A 19,832-nucleotide genomic window follows, 5' to 3' on the forward strand; every position below is an offset into this window, starting at 1 on the left:
CTCTTAAACTTGCTTGAGTTCTTACTGGTACTTCAGTCCCCTTGTTTGGATGGGGTTTAGTAGGGTGGGTGTTGGGAATTTGGGGCAGATTTTAACATTTCATTTATATCATGCAGCCATTAAAAACTGTTTTCAATAAATATTTATTGAAGTGAATTATACAGCGGATGATAAAGGAGGCAAAAAGTTCTACATATTAATTTGTTACTGGCTTGAGCACAAAGCTGAATGAAATGGAGGGGGTCATTCTCACACCCCAAGAACTCCGTAGACAGAACAGCAGGAGTGAAGGCACTGAAAACAGGAAGGTGGGACAGGACGAAGGCCAGTGTGACTGTGGCCAGAGACAGAGAAGACATGGGAGATAAAGGCAGAGGAGGAGTGGGATCACAGGTCCTAGAGGACCTTGAATCCTGGAAAGTGAGAATTTTAAGTGTGATGGGTGGCTGTTGGGAGGGTTACACCAGAGGAGCAACATCACCTGTCTTGTGTTTTCTTAAGTATCTCTCCAACTGGTGGCAAAAGGAAACTAAAAAACTAAGCTCCGCCATGAGTAATTATACAGTCGTAACTATGTAAATATTAGTATTAACTCTACTGGCATTACAACAATAATACCCCATAATGATATAGCCTACGATAATACCACCCATGATAATATGAATTTGAATATCACATGATTGGCGACTGGCTCCTGTCTCCAAAGCAGGCTGACTTTGGAACAACTCAAGCTTATATTGTATGCAATTAAAATTTCTTAAGCCTACCTAGTATGATGGCAGGATTCTTGTTGTGTTTTTAATCAGGAAGATGAGGGCAGAGGATGAGTATGCGTAAATATGTGTGTTGTGGCACTTCGGTCCAAGAGGTTTGCAACAGGAAGTTACCAGATAATAACTAAATCTAAAAGACACCAAGGGGGCACGTGGGTTAAGCATCCAACTTTGGCTCAGGTCACGATCTCACAGTTTGTGAGTTCGAGCCCTGCATCAGACTCTCTGCTGTTACCTCAGAGCCCACTTTGGATCCCCTGTCCCCGCCTCTCAGCGCCTCTCCCGCCTTCTCTCAAAAATAAACAAACCATAAAAATAAAGAAAAGACACCAAGAGCAGGGGCACTTGGCTGGTTCAGTCAGTAGAGCATGAAACTCTAGATCTCAGGGTTGGGAGTTTGATCCCCATGTTGGGTTAGAGATTAGTTAAAAATAAAATCTTATAACAGATACAAAACAAGTAGACTAACATGTTATTTAAAATATGGAGGTAAAAACTCAAGGAAATGCACGTGCAATAAAGACAGAATAGTGGGATGAAAAATGATCAGGGCTATGTTGGCACAAGTAGTCAGGGAAGGCCCCTCTATTAAGAAGACATTAATTTTCAAGATGCAAAGAGGCAGGACAGTTGCAGGAGACTGTTCTAGGCAGAGAAGATAAAAACGCCTTGAGATAAAAGAGCTTGGTGTGTTCAAGTGGCTGAAAGCAAGCAAGCAGTATTGCTGGAGCTTTGAGAAGAGGCAGAAGTTGGGGGGGTAGGAAGGGAGGTGAGAGAGGTACCAGGAGCCACACTATAATCAGGCGGGAAGTGGACTATCAACTACTGCTTTATCAACTATTGGTTTGGACAGTGCACCACAGCTTGTACTGGCTGCGTGGAACCAAAATTTAAACGCTCAGGAATTTTGTGAGCTGGTTTTTAAATACAGGGACTGCTAAAGATTATTTAAACTTAGAGTAAAATAAAGTTAACTAATACTCAAAATTTATCCCCCACCAGTGATCTTACTATTACAGGGGACCGTAATATATCACCTGAAAACATGCCACTCTGGCACAAGGACTATTTAATTTTTTAACGTTTATTATTTTTGAGAGAGAGAGAGAAGAGACACAGTGTGAGTCGGGGAGGGACAGAGAGGGAGACACAGAATCTGAAGCAGGATCCAGGCTATGAGCTGTCAGCACAGACCCTGACCCAGGGCTCAAACCCATGAACTGTGACATCATGACCTGAACCGAAGTCGGACGCTTAACTGACTTGACCCACCCAGGTGCCCCTGCGTAAGAATTACTTAGAGCTGAAGGCAATCTAGAAAGAACAGAGGCAGGAAAATCTCTCTATCCTTCCCATCTGTTTAAAAGCAGGACACAAATTTGCCTTTGCAAAGGTGCTGCCTCTCTGCTTTCCCATCCCAATAGGAGAAAACTAACCAACACCAGACACAAAAAGTTGACAGTGACACAGGTCTTTACAATTCTAACTAAAATAACCCCTACCTTTTAATAGTTTCTCCAATATATTTACCTTCCCACAATTTACTACCTCTATAAATCCAAACTCCTTTCATCACTCTTTGTTAAAATGGTATATAAATCCCTGGGTCTAATGAACGTCCTCTTTGGGTTTTTAATTCCTTTTCTGTGAGACCCCCATATGCGTGTAAAATTGAAATATTAACATCAAATAAAATATTTGTCTTTTCTCTGGTCAATCTGTCTTTTGTCAGTTTAATGTGCAGGTCTCAATTTTAAAACTTAGAATAGTAGAGAAAAAGTTTTTTCCTTTCCTACACTACATTTTACTGTTTATTTCTTGAGGTTATTTACGTTCACTGCAGCGGCATTACTGACAACTTTGGCTGGATTCTTTGTTGTGGGCCTTGTCCTGTATGTGGTAGGATGTTGAGCACAATCTCTGTACTCTACCCACCAGACGCTGGAAGCACAGTTGTGACAACCGAAAATGTCTCCAGAAACTGCCAAATGTCCCCTGGGGAGCGAAACCACCTGTAGTTGAGAACTACTAGTCTCCATATGTTGTCTATCGGTATATGTGTGGTGTAAATAACGTCATGGTGCACTACCACACGTCTTCCCAATACCTGAGGTCATTTCGCTGTCTCGAAATTGGTCATGGCCAGGCTATTTTCATCACAGAAACTGACAAAAACTATAAACCAGGACTTGATTTATTGTTCTGCTGGTTGTCTAGATTTAACAAAGTGGTATTGAAAATGTTAACGGACACTAAATTTATAAACGTGTTGTATAGGTCACCATTACATCAGGAATAGCACAAAATACTGACACAGTATCTTCCAGTATTTGTAATTAACATGATTCGGAAACCAGTCACAGCACAGAGGAGTGATGATATCCCACATATTTCAAGGAAGGGAACGTGCTCAATTGCATCAAATGCTGAAGGGTCAAGTGAATTAAGAATAAAGAACTAGATTTGGCCAGATGAAGTCGCTGGTAACCTTGAGAAGTACTGTTTTCAGCTGAGTAGCAAGGAAGAAGGCCAGGGATTGGGTGGAGGAAGAGGCCAAATCCAGACAGCAGGTACAGTAACAAGTGCTTAGAATTCTGTCAAGAAGAAGCTACAGGGGCGCTTGGGTGGCTCAGTCGGTTGAGTGTCCGACCTTGGCTTGGGTCATGATCTCATGGTTCATGGGTTCAAGCCCATGTTGGGCTCTGTGCTGACAGCTCAGAGCCTGGAGCCTGCTTCATATTCTGTTTTCCCCTCTCTCTGCCCCTCCCCTGCTTGGCTCCGTCTGTCTCTCTAAAAAATAAATAAAAACATTGAAAAAAAAAAAAAGCAGATACAGAGCAACAGCTGCTGGGCAGGAATGGATTCCCAGGGTGGTTTTTTTTTTTTTTTTTTAATAGGACAGACATTAAAGCATATTAAAATGTTGTTAGGTATGATCCCATAGTGAGGGAGAAATTTTAAGTGCAAAAGGGATAAACTGAAGGGTGGCAAAAAGTCTTTGGAGGAGGTTTAAGAGTCAAGAAAGGGGGTAGGGACAGCTGGTGGCCTTAGATAAAAAGTGATACTGCTTTCACAGGGTTACTATGAGGCTCTAAATAAATGCACCAACGTGAAAACACTGCATACATTGTAAGACCCTAGAAAGTACTATAAAACCACTGCTCAAGTAATGAAGGAATTTACTACACCAGCTTCCAATTACAGATTCAGGAATGGAAGGTTTTTGTCCACCCCAACTCGGTGATAATTTTTATTAAATCGATTATGGCTCCACTAGTCTTTTATCTTCATGAGAAAAAGCCTACAAGATAAATCTCTGAATTCTCAGTTCCACTTACTTTAAAAGCTGGGAAAGAGTACTAAAGTTAATTTGCTGGGATCGTAACCTCCTATCTTGTTTTTAATGAATAAACCAAGGTGTTTCAGGACCTTTCTCAGTTTTGTAATTTCGCTCTTCCTTTTTTCCTGTGCTTTCTACCGAGGGCGGAGGAGGGCAGACGCTCTTCCATCTCTACATAACGAAAACCATTTCACGGGTAGAACGGAAAAAAGGTGAGGCCGGTTAACAAGTACTTCGCCCCCGGCCTCCAGGGAGACGAAACCGCGTCTCCGCGGAGGGGCGAGGATCTGGGACCGTGAGGCTGTAGGCCGAACAGGAGCCGCGTCAGCCAGGGCCGCGCGAGTTCCCCGAGGCCGAGCCGAGGACGCAGGGCTCAATCGTGGGCAGCGCTGGAAACCGGAGGCTGGAGGCCCGGGGATGGGGGCGCTTCAAGGAGACCAAACGTTTTTACGGGGGTCGGCTGGGGAGCGGAACTCAAGCGCAGGGGCGGGGGGCGCTTTAGGGCGCTGGACAAGGGTGGTCTTAGAACAGAGGCTACAGAGAGGAAAGACCAGCTGTGACATGGGCACACACGGTAGGGGTACAACCTTCCATTCACCTTTCTACGCCGCTGTACCTGGCTCCGCAGAACTTCTCGTTAGCACTGCAAACGGAAGCTACGCACCTCTACTTCCGTTCTGGCCCGTTTCAAGGCCCCGCCCCGCTCTGTCCCTCGGCCCCGCCCCGCCCCAAGGCCCGGCCCCGCCCCTCAGCGCCGAGCTTCCCTCCTCCACCACCACCCCCGGCCCCGCCTCGGTCTCCAGCGTATACAAAAATGTGAGGCTGGTTGAACCTGTTAGTTCTCGCTGCGATTGTTAAAGGCTTTGAGGCAAAGCATTTTGAAAGGGAAACCACAGTGCATTTCCGCGATTTGGGGCTAAACTTATAAAGCCTGGTCACTGCCACCAAGGGCTTTAAGGATGTGGGAGAAATACACAAAAGCTTTCATATGTAAGTAATTTATTCATTTGTAAATAAGAAAACTGATCCTTCTAGCGATTTGGCATCTAGTGCTCAGGATCAAAAAGTGACACGTGATTGTAATCTAATGAGATTTCTAAATGTAAGCTCTTTAGCTGGTAAATCCTAAACCAGTTTTTTTTTTTTTTTTTCAACGTTTTTTATTTTTGGGACAGAGAGAGACAGAGCATGAACGGGGGAGGGTCAGAGAGAGAGGGAGACACAGAATCGGAAACAGGCTCCAGGCTCTGAGCCATCAGCCCAGAGCCTGACGCGGGGCTCGAACTCACGGACCGCGAGATCGTGACCTGGCTGAAGTCGGACGCTCAACCGACTGCGCCACCCAGGCGCCCCCAGTTTTATTTTTTTAATTGAGGTATAATTGACATATACATTAGTTTCAGGTGTACAACATAATGATTTCGTACGTGTATATATTTATTGCTAAGTGATCGCTACAGTAAGTCGTGTATAACTTACTAAACCAGTATAACAATGAAACCAGTATAATGACGACCTAAACTGTCTAAGACATTGCACTTCTTGTTATTTTAACCTGGAATCAGAAAAATAATGGTGTCAAGCCCAAATTTCTTTCCCCCTAATATTAGGGAAATCCCACTAGGGACTGAGTGGTGGTGATATAAATTTGGGTTCATTCACTCATAAAGACACAATAAAATTATAATTAGACCAACCCAGTTGCAGAAATACCAGGGCTATAGGTTGTTACAATCTTTTTTTTTTTTCTAATATTTACTTATTTTTGAGAGAGGGAGAGGGAGAGGGAGAGAGAGAAGGGGTGAGGGGAAGAGAGAGTGGGAGACACAGAATCTGAAACAGGCTCCAGGCTCCCAGCTGTCAGCACAGAGCCCAAGGCAGGGCTCTGATAACTCTTGACCTGAGCCTAAGTCGTCGCTTAACTGACTGAGCCACCCAGGCGCCCCACTTTCTTCAAAACAGAAGTTGTCTTTTTCAAAATATTATTTAGAAAATTTACTTTATTTAAAAGTGTATAAAATATATCCCATGATATAAAATTCTAGACATAGTAGACTTAAAAACAGCATAATGGAAAATATAAATATCCATTTTCTTATATATATCTTTTGTGCACTTACAATCTTTTCCTAGGTTTACATTTTTCTTTATTTTATAGTCTAATTCATACTTGCAGTAAAAACAAATATCATAGACAGGTATATAGCAAAAAGTAAAAATTCCCTTCTCTCCATCCCTTCAGATATTGGTAAATAAAATCTTTCCAAACTTTCAACCATACAAACATATTTTTGTTTTTTACATTCATGGTTTCACATTATACATGCTGTCCTGTAACTTACTTTTTCCACTGAATACTGTAATGGAAATCTTTCATGATAGTATGTTTAGAGATACTTCATTCTTTTTAATGGTTGTATTATATTTCTTTATATATCATTATCTATTTGGCCAGTTCCTTCATGAAGGCTATTCAAGGTGTTTCCAACATTTTACTAATAAAAACAGTGCTGCAACAAATACCCTGGCAGCTTATTTAGACAAATGCACTTACTATATTTACTTGCACATCCTTACAGTCCTCTTCTTTGAAATATCAGATTTTTTAAATGAAAGTTGAAGTATTAAAAATGACTAATGGATTATGTGGGTAATGTGTGAATTCGAAGGGAAAAATCATGGTTTTAGTAAAACTACTTTATTAGGTTATATTCATGTCAACAAACCAGAAAACCATTTAAGCTAACTTTGAGGGCTCCACTTAATTTCTTAAATACATCCTCTCTGTTCCATGCTCAGAGGCTGCCTGATGTATCTCAGTTCACTTTTCACTCTCAGTCTTGTTTGGCAGCTGGTGATAGATATTTAAAAATTTTAAGATGTTTTGAACAAGATGCCATCAGCCACAAGGAAGGAGCAGGGGTTGGTGGGCAGGGAGGTATGAGGGAGGGCAAATTTTCTTTCCATAATCTCGGCCTTGACAAACCCCAAACTCCGGATACAATATATAGAGGACATGGATTCATTAGATTATGGTCCCAGTACAGCTTGCCCTGTGACCGTGTACTTGGGAACAACTGGTGGGTATTGGTTTTCCTTGGGTACTTGGCTTTGGTTACACTGCTCTTAAATATGGTTTTGCTTTTGTCTAGTTACACAATTCTGTGTTCTTATTGACCTTCAGAAAAAGATATGACTACTTTAAAGTGGTTACATTACAGTGCTTTCCAGATTAAGTAAATATTTCAATGAGAGGAGTCAATATTTTTAGATTGGGAGGGTAGATAGCTCTTGCTTTGGGGAAGTGCTCATTAGTGACATGACCAATGACTCTTGGATGGGTGGTTTTACAAGGAGTGTGTAACGAAGTTCTGGGCGTTAAGTCTTAAGTCTTGACCCCATCCAAAAAAGGCGAAGGAAATTTCAAAGTTTTTCTCTTAGCAGTGCAAAACCACTGCAACAGCAAGGATGCATTCAGGATGTTTGCCTTTCTTGTCAGCATATTAGTGAATTCCCAAAATACCAGGCTTATTACTGTTGCTTCTGGCAGATGTTTTCAAGTATCCTTTTATAGATTAAAAAAAAAGTGGTAAAGATCCCCACCTTACTATCGTTATCTTCCCTCTATTCAATAGATAGATAATGAATGGTTCCCATAGGATGTTCTCATGTACTTTAATAACCGTGTTGTCCTTGCTGGGTGTCCCACCCAGGTAGATTGGAAATTACTAGCTTATGACACAATTTCTCCTTAATTTTGTCCCAGGCTTCGGTAAAACTTAGCTAAAAAGATCCAAGTGAGCTTTAAGACAATACTGCCTCCCTAGTCTCCAAGCTACCTTTAATAAGGGAACCATCCGCTCCTTCCTTAACTGTTCTTATCAGACCTTCCAGGAGGAGGCTTGCCATTACTGAATGCCAAAAGCAGCCTGCAGGAGAAGAAATTACGCAGTGAGACGGAAGGACCCTGCACAAGCATTTCTTCTTCACAACTGGAAGAGGAGGAGGGAAAGTGAACAAGGGCAGGAACACACCAAGAAATATGGCGCCAACAGTTTCCTAGAGAGTGATATTTGGGCAAGCCTATCTACTATGACCCGCAAGTTTTCTTTTTAAAAAAACAAACTGATGCCGATGATAGCGGTTTTTACACAAAAGAAAATAACACTTAAAGACACATGTAATGCTGGCTCTCCTACTGCTCTATCCATGCACGTTAAGTCTCCTGAACTGCGCTCGACACAGGGTGGCCTCTACCTGAATGATCTGAATGCTTGCAGGCAACTCCTCGGCCACACACGCAGGGCTGTGAATGTGAGCTGACTTACAGCTCTTCTCTGGAAGGTCTTTCCCGGTGGCACTGGCACACGGATGTGTCATCATCAGGCTGAGCAACAAGTTGCATTCCGTCGCGTATTTCCGGTTTGCTGGACTGGCGCTCCGCATATTCCTAGAATGTGCGTGTGAAGGCAACTCAAAGATTAGTCCCCACGTCATCCCACTGGATCCTCCCTCCCTACCCCACTCACGCCATCCTTCCTAGTGGCTGTGTATCTTTAGAAGAAATTTCTTTCTGTTAACGTTTATTCATTTTTGAGAGACAGAGCACAAGTGACGGAGGGGCAGAGGGGCAGGGAGACACAGAATTTGAAGCCGGCTCCAGGCTCCGAGCTGCCGGCACAGAACCCCAGGAGGGGCTCAAACTCAAGAACTGTGAGATCATGACCGGAGCTGAAGTCCGACGCTTAACCGACTGAGCCACCCAGGCGCCCTAGTGCTGTGTATCTTGAGACTACAACCAAAGGTCTGGTTTATTCCAGTCCCAACTTCAGTTGTTACGGGTACTAAGTGCAATATTTCATAATCTAACAAGGAACCCCAACCTATAATTTTCTGTGGACGTAGGAAGCCTCCACAAAAGGAGGTCAAGCCAGGCATCCCCATTTGAAATAACAGCACATCTTGGCATTTACCCTCCACTGATGAATGAATAATTAAATGTGTCGAACACTCAAATCAACAAAGATGATATGTATCTCAAAGTTGGCGGTCCCACACACCCTTCCCTTTAGGCTCATAGCCACATATGTTTTGGCTACAGACCTGCATGGTATCCTCCTACTTGGCCACTGACTGAAATATTCCTATAAATTAGACTTCCAGTTCAGTGGTTCCATATATGTTGCGCTGGACATTCCTGGTGGGGGGCCCAACCCCAAAAAATACTGACACGAGTACAGGAACCAACTTAATAATTTAGGGTGAAAAACCCCTACTATTCAAGTTACAGGTAGACCAACAGAGGGTGCACAACTCATTTAAGGGAAAGGCTAGTTTTAGTAAATAGTGTAATTTATCATTTTAATTTTTCTACGAGAGAACAATATCCCCCAGCATCTGAAGAAATGTACTTTTCTTCTGCCCACAGAAAAATAAGTTTAGGTTAAAAACAGAAGTATTATTTCTCTTTTTTTTTTTTCTTCCTGGTGAGATTTTACTGTGTAAAAACACAAGATAGTTACTCAAAGAACCAATCCTTGCATTTCCGTATTTTAGGCCTAAGGTGTTAGAACCATTAGAAATATATTTCATTTTGGGGTGCCGGGGTGGCTCAGTCGGTTACGGGTCTGACTTTGGCTCAGTTCATGATCTCACGGTTTGTGGGTTCGAGCTCACGCTGGGCTCTGTGCTGACAGCTCAGAGCCTAGAGCCTGCTTTCAATTCTGTGTCTCCCTCTCCCACTGGCACTCTGTCTCTCTCTTTCTCCAAAAATAAATAAAACATTAAAAAAAATGTAATAAATGTATTTCACTTGTTTGTTTTGTACAGCAAGCTAAATATTGGCTTTCCATCCTATACCGTGATACCAAAAGCATGAATCTTAAGTAGTAAGAACAAAGAGGCAGACACGTTGAGCAGAAAGAGATGTTCATGATCTCCAGTCCAACCCCCTTACTTTCTAGAGGAGGAAAGATATCCTCTGAGGTTCAGAAAATACCTAAACTAGGAATTCCATAAGGCACTTAATAAAAGCACTGCCAAGGTAGGGGGAGCTTTTCATCTAGATTTGGAAGGGCTCGGTGCACTGTTTTTCATAATACCGAGTGGAGATAAAAATACAGGGGCCACAAAAAGACTTAGCACTGATCCTGTCTTTCTGCGGGCTGGTGCTCGGCTTGGCCAGAGTTCCGTGGACTGACTCTCAGAACCCTATGAAGAAGTGAGGCACCCAGGCCCAGCATGGGGTCTGAGGATGCTCCCCCACCCTCCTGGCAGGATGGTCCGAGGGCACTCACCCGGAATACTCTGTAATAGTAGCAGTAAAGCCGGTGTGGCTGCAGCAGGTCCCTGGCACTCAGCTGCCCTTCTTTTGCAATCTTCTTGGCTTCATCATCATTTTCCTGAAAGGTTTAAAAAACAACAACAACACGATAAATGAAAAGTACTCCTGTGACCACCCACCCTCCCAAAGAAGGCTACTGGTGAGTGTGAAGCAGGGCCGATGTCGGGTTAAATGTGAACAGCATGGAAGACCCGGAACAGGATGAAAACAGCCTCAGAACGAGGCTCTGAAAAATAGACAAGGTACTTTGCTAGACATCTGTTACACAGCAATGGTCACACGTGTTTGGACCCTGTTCCACTGGCTCAGAAGCTCCCCCCACCCCCTCCCGCCCCATACCTTCACCCAACATGCAACTTCTCTTGTGTCTCCTGGCTCCCCAGGACATTTAGGGCTCATCCTGTTTCCCCCATCCTAGCCTCTCTGCTTGGTATTAAAATGCAAACTGGAGTAGAATGAATCACTTTTTATGTTCTAACATCTCTTAAGAGCTCCATTTTAATTTGTAGTCAGAGCTCCAAAGTTGTTACCAAGCAGAACCTGTGAAAGTCTATCTTACTGCTGTAATAGTAAATTCGGCGATTGGTACCCGCAGGCTGTTCCTTCATTACCAGGAACACTCAGCATTCCTAATTATACTTTTGGAAAATAGCTAATATTCTACTCTGCTGCCCACAGGAAAAGCCACTGGTAAGCAATCCTTACTTTTTATTAAAGGTCACAAAAATGATTCTGCCTCGGGCACCCACTTATTTGCATACCCAAACACTGCTTCTCAGAAACTTAGAAATAGAACAAAATCTTATAACGAAAGGGTAAATTTCTAGAGCTTCATAATAAAACAGAACAGCTTTTTAATACTTTTTCTTTTAAAAATATGAAAACAAATCATATTTTATGGAAAACTTGTAATTCTTGGGATGTTGTATAGCATGCATCGATTGTGCCTTTTTCCTAACTGGGAACAAGAAAAGAGCATGGTATCGTAATTGCCTTTAATGTCTTCTTGTGCATAAAGCACTCTAACCCTGGGATTTTCAATCAGCAATTTGCATTCAGTGTGTTTTTGCTTGATTAGTGTGTGTATGCATGAATAGTGATTCCTTCAGAAAAATCTATATTCTATATAACACTGTTATATTCTATATAATATATACATTCCATATAACATTGGACTTCCAACACTTCTAAAAATCCTCAAAAATGTTGATAAAGGGTATTAAAATGACCTCAATGTTGATTCTTTAGCTATTTCAAGGGAACAAAAGTTCCAGAAAATAACATTTCTCTCACTAAATTATGTCAAGGTAAATTGCATCATGATGGAACTCATGTAAATAACATTGGTAAGTGTGTTATCACCTCAAGAAATTAAAACTCCAGAAAGCGTACCTTGGCCCACTTAATTTTCTCTAGTAAATCACTAAGATTTCTTTTAATTGGGACATAATGTTTCCAAGGCTTTAGTGCCATATAGAAATGTTCATAGTATGTTGAGTCCTGCTTCAGAACCAGACTGTCACCCAGCATGAGGTACGGATATCTATACGCAGCCACAGTCCCATCCACATTCACTTGATACTTGTACTAAAAGATTAAAACAAACATAAACAAAGAAGAAATTTAACAGCCATTTGCTTCACTTCTGATTGTCATCAACACCATAATACTAAATATAAAGCAGTTATTTTCCATGTTCCAATTTCACTGTTTAGAAGTTATATACATCATTTTGTAATTCACATTTTCTCTTTGTATTAAAATCATAAGCAGCCTTTAGCACATCGATTTTAGGAAATACAATGCAATGGGGTGTCTGGGTGGCTCAGTCGGTTAAGCATCCAACTCTTGTTCTGGCTCAGGTCATGATCTCACAGTTCGTGAGTTCGAGCCCCCCATCGGGCTCTGCACTGATAGCACAGAGCCTGCTTAGGATTCTCTCTTTCCCTCTCTCTGCCCCTCTCCCACTCGCTCTTTTTCTCTCAAAAAAAAAAAAAATCTTAAAAAAAAAGAAATATAACGTATTTAAGGATAAGATAATCAATAGTTTTAGGAAATAATTTAGGAAATAGGAGTACCTTTTTCAACTCTATGTAATGGGGATTCAGATTTCTGTGACCAGGGAGGAAAATGTTTCAAAAGTTCTATGTTTGGGGTGCCTGGGTGGCTTACTCGGTTAAGTGTCAGATTTCAGCTCAGGTCATGATCTCATGGCTCATGAGATCGAGCCCCAGGTCAGGCTCTGTGCTGACAGCTCAGAACCTGGAGGCTGCTTCTGATTCTGTGTCTCCCTCTCTCCCACTTGCACCCTGTCTCTCTCAAAAATAAATAAACATTAGAAAAAATTTTTTTTTATTTTCTAGGTTTATTAAAACTGACTTCTGGTAACAATTTACACTTTCATGTATACCTAATTTCCCTTGTTCCTTATACCTACATAAGTATGAAAAAGGAAAGTGTTACCTCCAGAAAGCTCAATTTTAGAGTTGAGCACATAGAAATGTGGAGAAGTTCATGGACTAGTGTGATGGCTTGCGACACAATAGGTACTCGGTTTACATATTTGCTGGATTAATAAGGCTTGGTTTACATTTCAAAATCACTTTTCATAGGAATTAAACCTCACTAGATCATAATAATGTGAAGCACATATTATGATAACCTCTCCCCCCCCCACCTTTTTTTTTTTTTACAAATGAGAAAACTGGTGTTCAGATAAATTTATAAACCTCTATTCTTTGAGTTCAAATCCAATGTTTTTTTCATTCTATCACACTGATATGAACAGGATGTACTCACAGATTTGGTAATTAATTTTTTCTTAAGTAATTGGTACCAAAGAGTTTTCTAGCCAGTCAGATTCTGTCATACTGTTCACATCTCTATCCTTTGGGCCTCATGACAGTGCTGTGAAGGAGCAAGGCCGGCATCTTGCATGTTTAGGGGCGCTAAGAGATGAAGGTCCCACAGTTAATGGCAGAGGCAGGACGCGTGCCATAGTTCCAGCTCCTATTTTACTTATATGGAGTTTATACTCTTTCTGTTTACAAAAGGCATTTAAGATCACTTTATGTAAAAGGTATTTATAGTCCCAGCTTATAAAATAAGTCTAAACAAGAAAAAAACAGATAAATAAATGCACCCAAAACCCCAGGTTAATCCTCATACTATAGTATTAAATACAGTCCTGGCCATTGGGTAGACAGAACCAACAAAAACAAAAATACCAAAAAGGAGACCACAATGAATGCTCTAACTCCCTATTCTTGGAAGGGAGAAAGTGAGAAAGTGTGGGTGTGCCAGCTCAAAAGACTGGAGAAATCTGCCCACCCAGTGATTTGGTAGACTTTTAATGCAAGTTTATCACTTCATATTCATACAGGAAGACATAAACGCATACCTTAAAGAAATCAAAGAAACCTATCAATTTAGCTTTTCCAAGCTCCTTTTCTTTCTCTTGGAAAAAGAAATATCCTGTAATTCCTGCATCTAGGAGCTCTGGGTTTTCCTTGGACATCTGTACCAACTGGAGTCTCTCTTCTCGGCTATCTCTACCTCTGAAGAAAGCTTTTTCTGTTTTATTGATCCAGGAAGGCCCTAGAGGTTTGAAGCCATAAAAAATATGATTATGAGTTTGACATTCATAAAAATGGTAAGCATAATCATCTTTAATATACCATTGTCATTTAAGATGTTAAAGCTCTTTTATCATCAACTCATCTTCTAAAGTAAGGTGCTATTTCCAAAACATAGGGGATTGAGTACCTTCCTGAGATACTTTCCAGTTTAGACTTTCAAAAACAGCCCTTTTATCTGCTGTATCACATAAAAGAATTCTCTCATTTCTCCTATTTGTCTACCTGTGAGAGCTCACTCAAATGCTAGAGTGTCTGTTGTATGACTTTAGGAGTTATCCAAAATAATGCTGGATCAAGTTCAAAGCAAAAAACATTCAGCGACTTGGCCACTCACTCACCCAGGCATTAGCTTCTTCCATCCTTTGTGCTTCACAATAAAAAATGAGCTAGGCTTTTGTTCTTAGAGTGGGTGACCAGAACAAACTATATAACTAGGTAACGCCCACATCTTTAATCCTTAGGTTGCTCAGATTTTTGAGCACATCACCTTTGAATACAGGGAGGATTGTCTAATATGCTCTGAAATCAAAAAATATATATATATAACTCAACTATATGCACGTGTGTAAATGTGTGTGTGTGTGGGGGGGGGGGGTTTCTTTCCTGAGAGGGAAATATTCTAGAAGAATTAACTAAATCTGTTTCTATGATTCTAACGAGAGGTCATTAGTTAACACCTGTTACTCTTCTAAGGGATAAATTGTAAAACATAGAAACTGGAGAGGATCACTCTCTTTAATATTTTAGTACACTTCTCAAGAATTCACTGTTACCAAATAAAAAGTCAGTTTTGAATCCATGTTATCTTCAGGTAGTTTGCAAAGAGTCTTCGGTCGCATCTGCCAAATAAGTCCACCAAATCACAATAAATGGGAACAGAGTTTATAAAGACAGGCAGGGTTAGGCAGGGTTTATTCTACTCAGGGAGTCTGGTTTAATAAAAAGTTGTGTTGGGCCATAAAGTGTAAGGCCATCAAATGGGAGCGGGGGAGGGGCAGAAAGAATTCAGGTTTTAAAGGATCAAGTAAGGCAGAAGGAAGAAATGAGAAAATTCCTCACTACATGATGGAGGGAGTAATATCCAAATAACACTGCTGTAACAATTCTCTTACATCCACATATAATTTTATATTTTTCAAAATGCTTTCTGGCTCCATCCAGCAATATAAAGGCACTGGAGTCAGAATTAAGTGACGATTTTACCAAATATATATTTTCAAATGGTATTTACAAAGGACCAACTCAAAGGAGACCCAGTTACGGCAGGTCTGGATTTTACTAGTCCAACCCATACATCTAAGTTTTGGATTAGAGGAATCCTACACTGCCCTTTTTTTCTCGGTTAGAAAAGAAGAATGATGGTTATTTAAATATATACCTTTATTCTCTCTGGTTGAACACTCCCTTTTACCTCTGTCTTCGAGAACAAACTTTTATTTACCTGTATTTCCCTGAATAGAGAGGAGATCATTTGTGACACCCCTCATTGCTTCCAGTGTGGAGTGGGAGATGTCATATGTTGGAAGGATAATGTCTCGTGAATCCAGGGAGCCGCACCACGAAATGATAGGCAAAGGGCCAGGGGTTTCATTGACTTTTCGATGCTCCAGAGGCCAATCGCCAAGATTAATATAAAATTCTATATCGGGGAGAAGCACCTAAATAAACAAAAGACGAAACATCAGTTCTGCAAAGACCTCAGTTTTGGGTACTAAATGCTTCTGTTCTTTGGCTTTTTAAAATATGTCTGGCAAAAGTGAACATTTGGAAACAGTAGAGGCAAGAAAATTGCCTGTCAGTCATCAGCAGTATCCGAAAATCGAGGGTGAGGATGGTAGATGGCAAATCCATGTAACCAGGAGTAAGCTCCTTCTGTCCAGAGATGGTGTTTCAAATCGCTTAGTATCAGGGCACCAGGCTGGCTCAGTCGGTGGAGTGTGTGACTCTTGATCTTGGGGTCGTGAGGTTGAGCCCCATGTTGGGCATAGAGATTACTTAATAAAAATATAGATAAATTATCAAAATTGCTTACTGTTCTAGCAGTGGACATGGTATAGAACAGTACAAATAGGGGCGCCTGGGTGGCGCAGTCGGTTAAGCGTCCGACTTCAGCCAGGTCACAATCTCGCGGTCCGTGAGTTTGAGCCCCGCGTCGGGCTCTGGGCTGATGGCTCGGAGCCTGGAGCCTGTTTCCGATTCTGTGTCTCCCTCTCTCTCTGACCCTCCCCCGTTCATGCTCTGTCTCTCTCTGTCCCAAAAATAAATAAACGTTAAAAAAAAAAAAAAGAACAGTACAAATAAAGGGCTTCAAGAACTCTTTCTGCCAGCTGCCTACTAAAGAATTGACAAGGTTAGACCCAAGCCCTTGTTTTCCTTGAGTATCAAACCTCCATGTCACGTCTACCTTTGCTTCCGGAATCTGCCACTCCGTGGCCATCTCCACGGTCAATGCCTTGGTTTAGGCTCTTCCCATCTCTTGCCTAGAATGGTGCAGTAGCTTCCGCACTAGGTGTTCTGCTCGAGGCTCTCCCCACTCTGATTAGCTCTCACTTTGCTGCCTAAATGTCTAAAACCCAAATTCATGTTACTAGAAGCTTAAGAGAACCTTAAGCCCACAGGACAAGGTGTAAACTGTCTGGCTAGAAGGCAAGGCTTGTTATCTTGTTCCAGCTAAGCTATAAGCCTCACCTTCCACCCGAGAAGGTGCCGGTCAACTTCAGGCTGCTCTCTGAAAACGCCAGCCACTCTCCTATGCAATTCCCTTCCCACTTGGAATATTCTTCTCCTCCTTATTCACTTGGTGGTCTCCTTTCTCATCCTTCAAAGTCAGACCTGATGTTACCTCCTCTATGACTCCCCCTCCTCAGACATTTTCACCCTGGGCACCTACTTTCCTTACAAGCTAACATGATGAAGTACAATTTGTTTATATCCATACACCACTCCAGCTTCCAAATAACAAAACAAGTCCCACCAGAGCAGGCTGCTCAAAGTCCAGAGATGAGTCTCATTTGTCTTGGATTTCTTCCCAGTCACTGGGCAAAGAACACAGAACAAGAGGGAAGGGCCAGGGATGGGACTACTCAACCTCATGCTTCCCCACTATTGTTTATAAACTCATTAATAAACTCCACACCTAAATAAATAAATAATAAAATAAACCAAAAAACCCTAAAACAAACAAAAACACACAAAACACAAAACAACAACAACAAACTCCATACTAGAAGTTCTCACTATAGAACGGGGTTTCTTCATCTCAGCAGTATTGACATTTTGGTCTGGGTAGTTGTTTGCTGTAGGCAGTTCTGTGCATTGTAAGATGTTGACTAGTATCCATGGTCTCCACCCACTAGACGTTAGTCGCAACCCCCAAGTTGTGGCAACGGAAACTATCTCGAGACTTTGCCAAATGTCCTCTAAGGGGCAAATTAATCACTAGGAAAAACCACTGCTCTAGAGGCAGCAACATGAGTACAAGGTAGGACACAGGGCAGGGTGAACTGGTGGGCGGTAGGCCAGGAAGAAAGGACCACCTTTGTGATCAGGTACCTGCGATGCGTTCATGCCGTGGGCGAGTGCGGAGTGGGGAGGAGGCTGCTATTTAAAATAAGAAGTGATTGGGGCGCCTGGGTGGCTCAGTCGGTTAACCATCTGACTTCGGCTCAGGTCATGATCTCACGGTCCGTGAGTTCAAGCCCCACGTCGGGCTCTGTGCTGACAGCTCAGAGACTGGAGCCTGCTTCGGATTCTATCTCCCTCTCTCGTTGACCCTACCCCATTCATGCTCTCTGTCTCAAAAATAAATAAACATTAAAAAAATAAGATAAAATAAGAAGTGACTGCAGCCACACATTCAGCACACTTGGGAAAGTGTGTAACTCATATCACCCAAGTTGGCTTTTGGTTTAGACAACTACCTTGACAATCTTGAGTGGGAAAGGTAGAAAAACTCCCATCCTCACCCTTCACTCTGCATGGTCAGGAAGCAGGAGGAACAAAAGGCAATTTGAACTGCTCTGCTTGAGAGTTTTGCAGGTGTGGAAAGAAGGGTCGAGTAGAGGGGAGTGGGGGTGGGGGCGGAGTTGAGAAGTCTTCTGAAAGATAGAGGCCCAAGCATATTCTACTAAGAGGCCAAGACCTGAACATCAGTGACAGCCAGTGAGAAATTCCTGGAGGCAAGGATGACTGAGTCTGATTAATATAGGCATGTCTATATTTATTTGTTTGTTTGTTTGTTTAAAGTTTACTTAGTTATTTTGAAAGAGAGAGTGAGCATGAGTGGGAGAGGGGCAGAGAGACAGGGAGATAGAGAATCCCAAGCAGGCTCTGCACTGTCAGTGCTGAGTCCGACACAGGGCTTGAACTCACCGACCACGAGATCATGACCTGAGCCGAAACCAAGAGTCTCTTAACCAACTGGGCCACCAGGTGCCCCCAGGGATGTCTATTTTTAAATGTTAGAATTTTTGTTTGGTTGGCTTTTACTACACAATGGTACAAAATAACCTCTCTGTTACTAGAACCATCAACAAAACGTGCCATGCATACTATCTTTTCGAGATGGTTAGGATAAAACAAGGAAAAGTGGTCTAAGTTCAAGTCATTTTGAGGTAATAAGAAACAAAAGAGCTGCAGAAAGTGAAATCTGGATGGAGGGAGAACTACAAGAAGTGACCTTGGGGCTAAAAATGGGAGTCCACGAAAGCACTGGGAGTTTTATGCAAGGCCTACTTACCTGGGATGGGGGCTCAAGCCATTTAATTTAAATATTAAAGGAAAGAAAGATCCATAAAAGGGGAGAACTGATGAACACTCAGGTGGTGGACATCTCAGCTACACATTTGCAAGGCCAGAAGCCATTTCTATCCTTTGCCACTGTTATTCCAGGCATCGCAATGTTACAACTACATAATTAAACTACAGTTGACCCTTGAACAATGCAGGGGTTAGAGGTGCCAATCCCCACACAACCTAAATTTTGTGTATAAGATTAGACTCCCCCAACACTTAACAACTAATAGCCTACTGTTAACTGGAAGCCTTACCGATGACATAGCTGTTGATTAACACATACTCTGTATGTTATATTATATACTGTGCTCTTCCAATAAAGTAAGCTAGAGAAAATAAACTGCCATTAGGAAAGTCATGAGGAGGACAAAATACACTTAGAGTACTGTACTGTATTTATTTAAAAAAAAAAATCCGTGTATAAGTGGACCCACGCAGTTCAAACCCATATTGTTTAAGGGTCAACTATATATTGTTTTTAGAACCAATGAGTTCATGCTCTCATACCTTTCTTGCCAGTGACAGCAAAATCTCATCTGAGAACATTTTGAAGTCTGTGTATTTCCCTAAAGATCTCCGGTAGATGTGGTTGTTGAGAATCGTGTAATGGACAATGGCACCCCTTTCATCCCCAAACCTTTTCGGAACTTCATTTAACATCTGCTGGAGATTGATGCTGGGGAAAGAAGCGAAATCTTTTGCAATCTGTGGTTCCTTGGTTGGACAAGACAGAGTTTTTTGCCAGGCCTGAGGATCCTCTTCCGGACACTCACAGTACTCGTGGTACACTGGTCCTAGGGAAGGCAAAACATGTGTAATGCCATGCTCCATTAACAAGCACCACAACACAGGGAGTTGTTTCTGCCCCTGATATGAACGTGGGATGATTTCTTGGTGAATTCTAAGATTATCCAGATGGGGATAATCTGCCCTAAACAAGTCAG

General features: G+C 41.9%; 2 protein-coding genes across 6 annotated transcripts in view; both read right to left on the bottom strand.

The window, feature by feature from the left end:
* Nucleotides 1–4,805, bottom strand: part of CD1H11orf65 (chromosome D1 C11orf65 homolog) — a 60,893-nt gene extending 56,088 nt beyond the window's left edge. For 2 of the 5 annotated variants that reach the window (XM_047876790.1, XM_047876785.1), the window contains exon 1: nucleotides 4,712–4,790. The gene's annotated coding sequence lies outside the window, so the exon portion shown is untranslated. Of the gene's footprint in view, nucleotides 1–767; nucleotides 917–4,700 lie in introns of those variants that run through there. The other 3 variants (XM_047876788.1, XM_047876786.1, XM_047876787.1) reach the window with 3 other exon arrangements.
* A 1,302-nt stretch (nucleotides 4,806–6,107) lies between these two features.
* POGLUT3 (protein O-glucosyltransferase 3) overlaps nucleotides 6,108–19,832 on the bottom strand; it is a 29,203-nt gene continuing 15,478 nt past the window's right edge. Inside the window, exons 3-8 of the mRNA XM_047876784.1 lie at nucleotides 19,396–19,682; nucleotides 15,536–15,752; nucleotides 13,857–14,053; nucleotides 11,849–12,043; nucleotides 10,410–10,514; nucleotides 6,108–8,563 (exon numbers count right to left, since the gene is read on the bottom strand). Coding sequence (XP_047732740.1) covers nucleotides 8,438–8,563; nucleotides 10,410–10,514; nucleotides 11,849–12,043; nucleotides 13,857–14,053; nucleotides 15,536–15,752; nucleotides 19,396–19,682 — 1,127 coding nt within the window. The 3' untranslated portion in view covers nucleotides 6,108–8,437. The remainder of the gene's footprint in view (nucleotides 8,564–10,409; nucleotides 10,515–11,848; nucleotides 12,044–13,856; nucleotides 14,054–15,535; nucleotides 15,753–19,395; nucleotides 19,683–19,832) is intronic.

Source organism: Prionailurus viverrinus, chromosome D1 (assembly GCF_022837055.1).
Source record: "Prionailurus viverrinus isolate Anna chromosome D1, UM_Priviv_1.0, whole genome shotgun sequence".
NCBI lineage: Eukaryota > Metazoa > Chordata > Mammalia > Carnivora > Felidae > Prionailurus > Prionailurus viverrinus.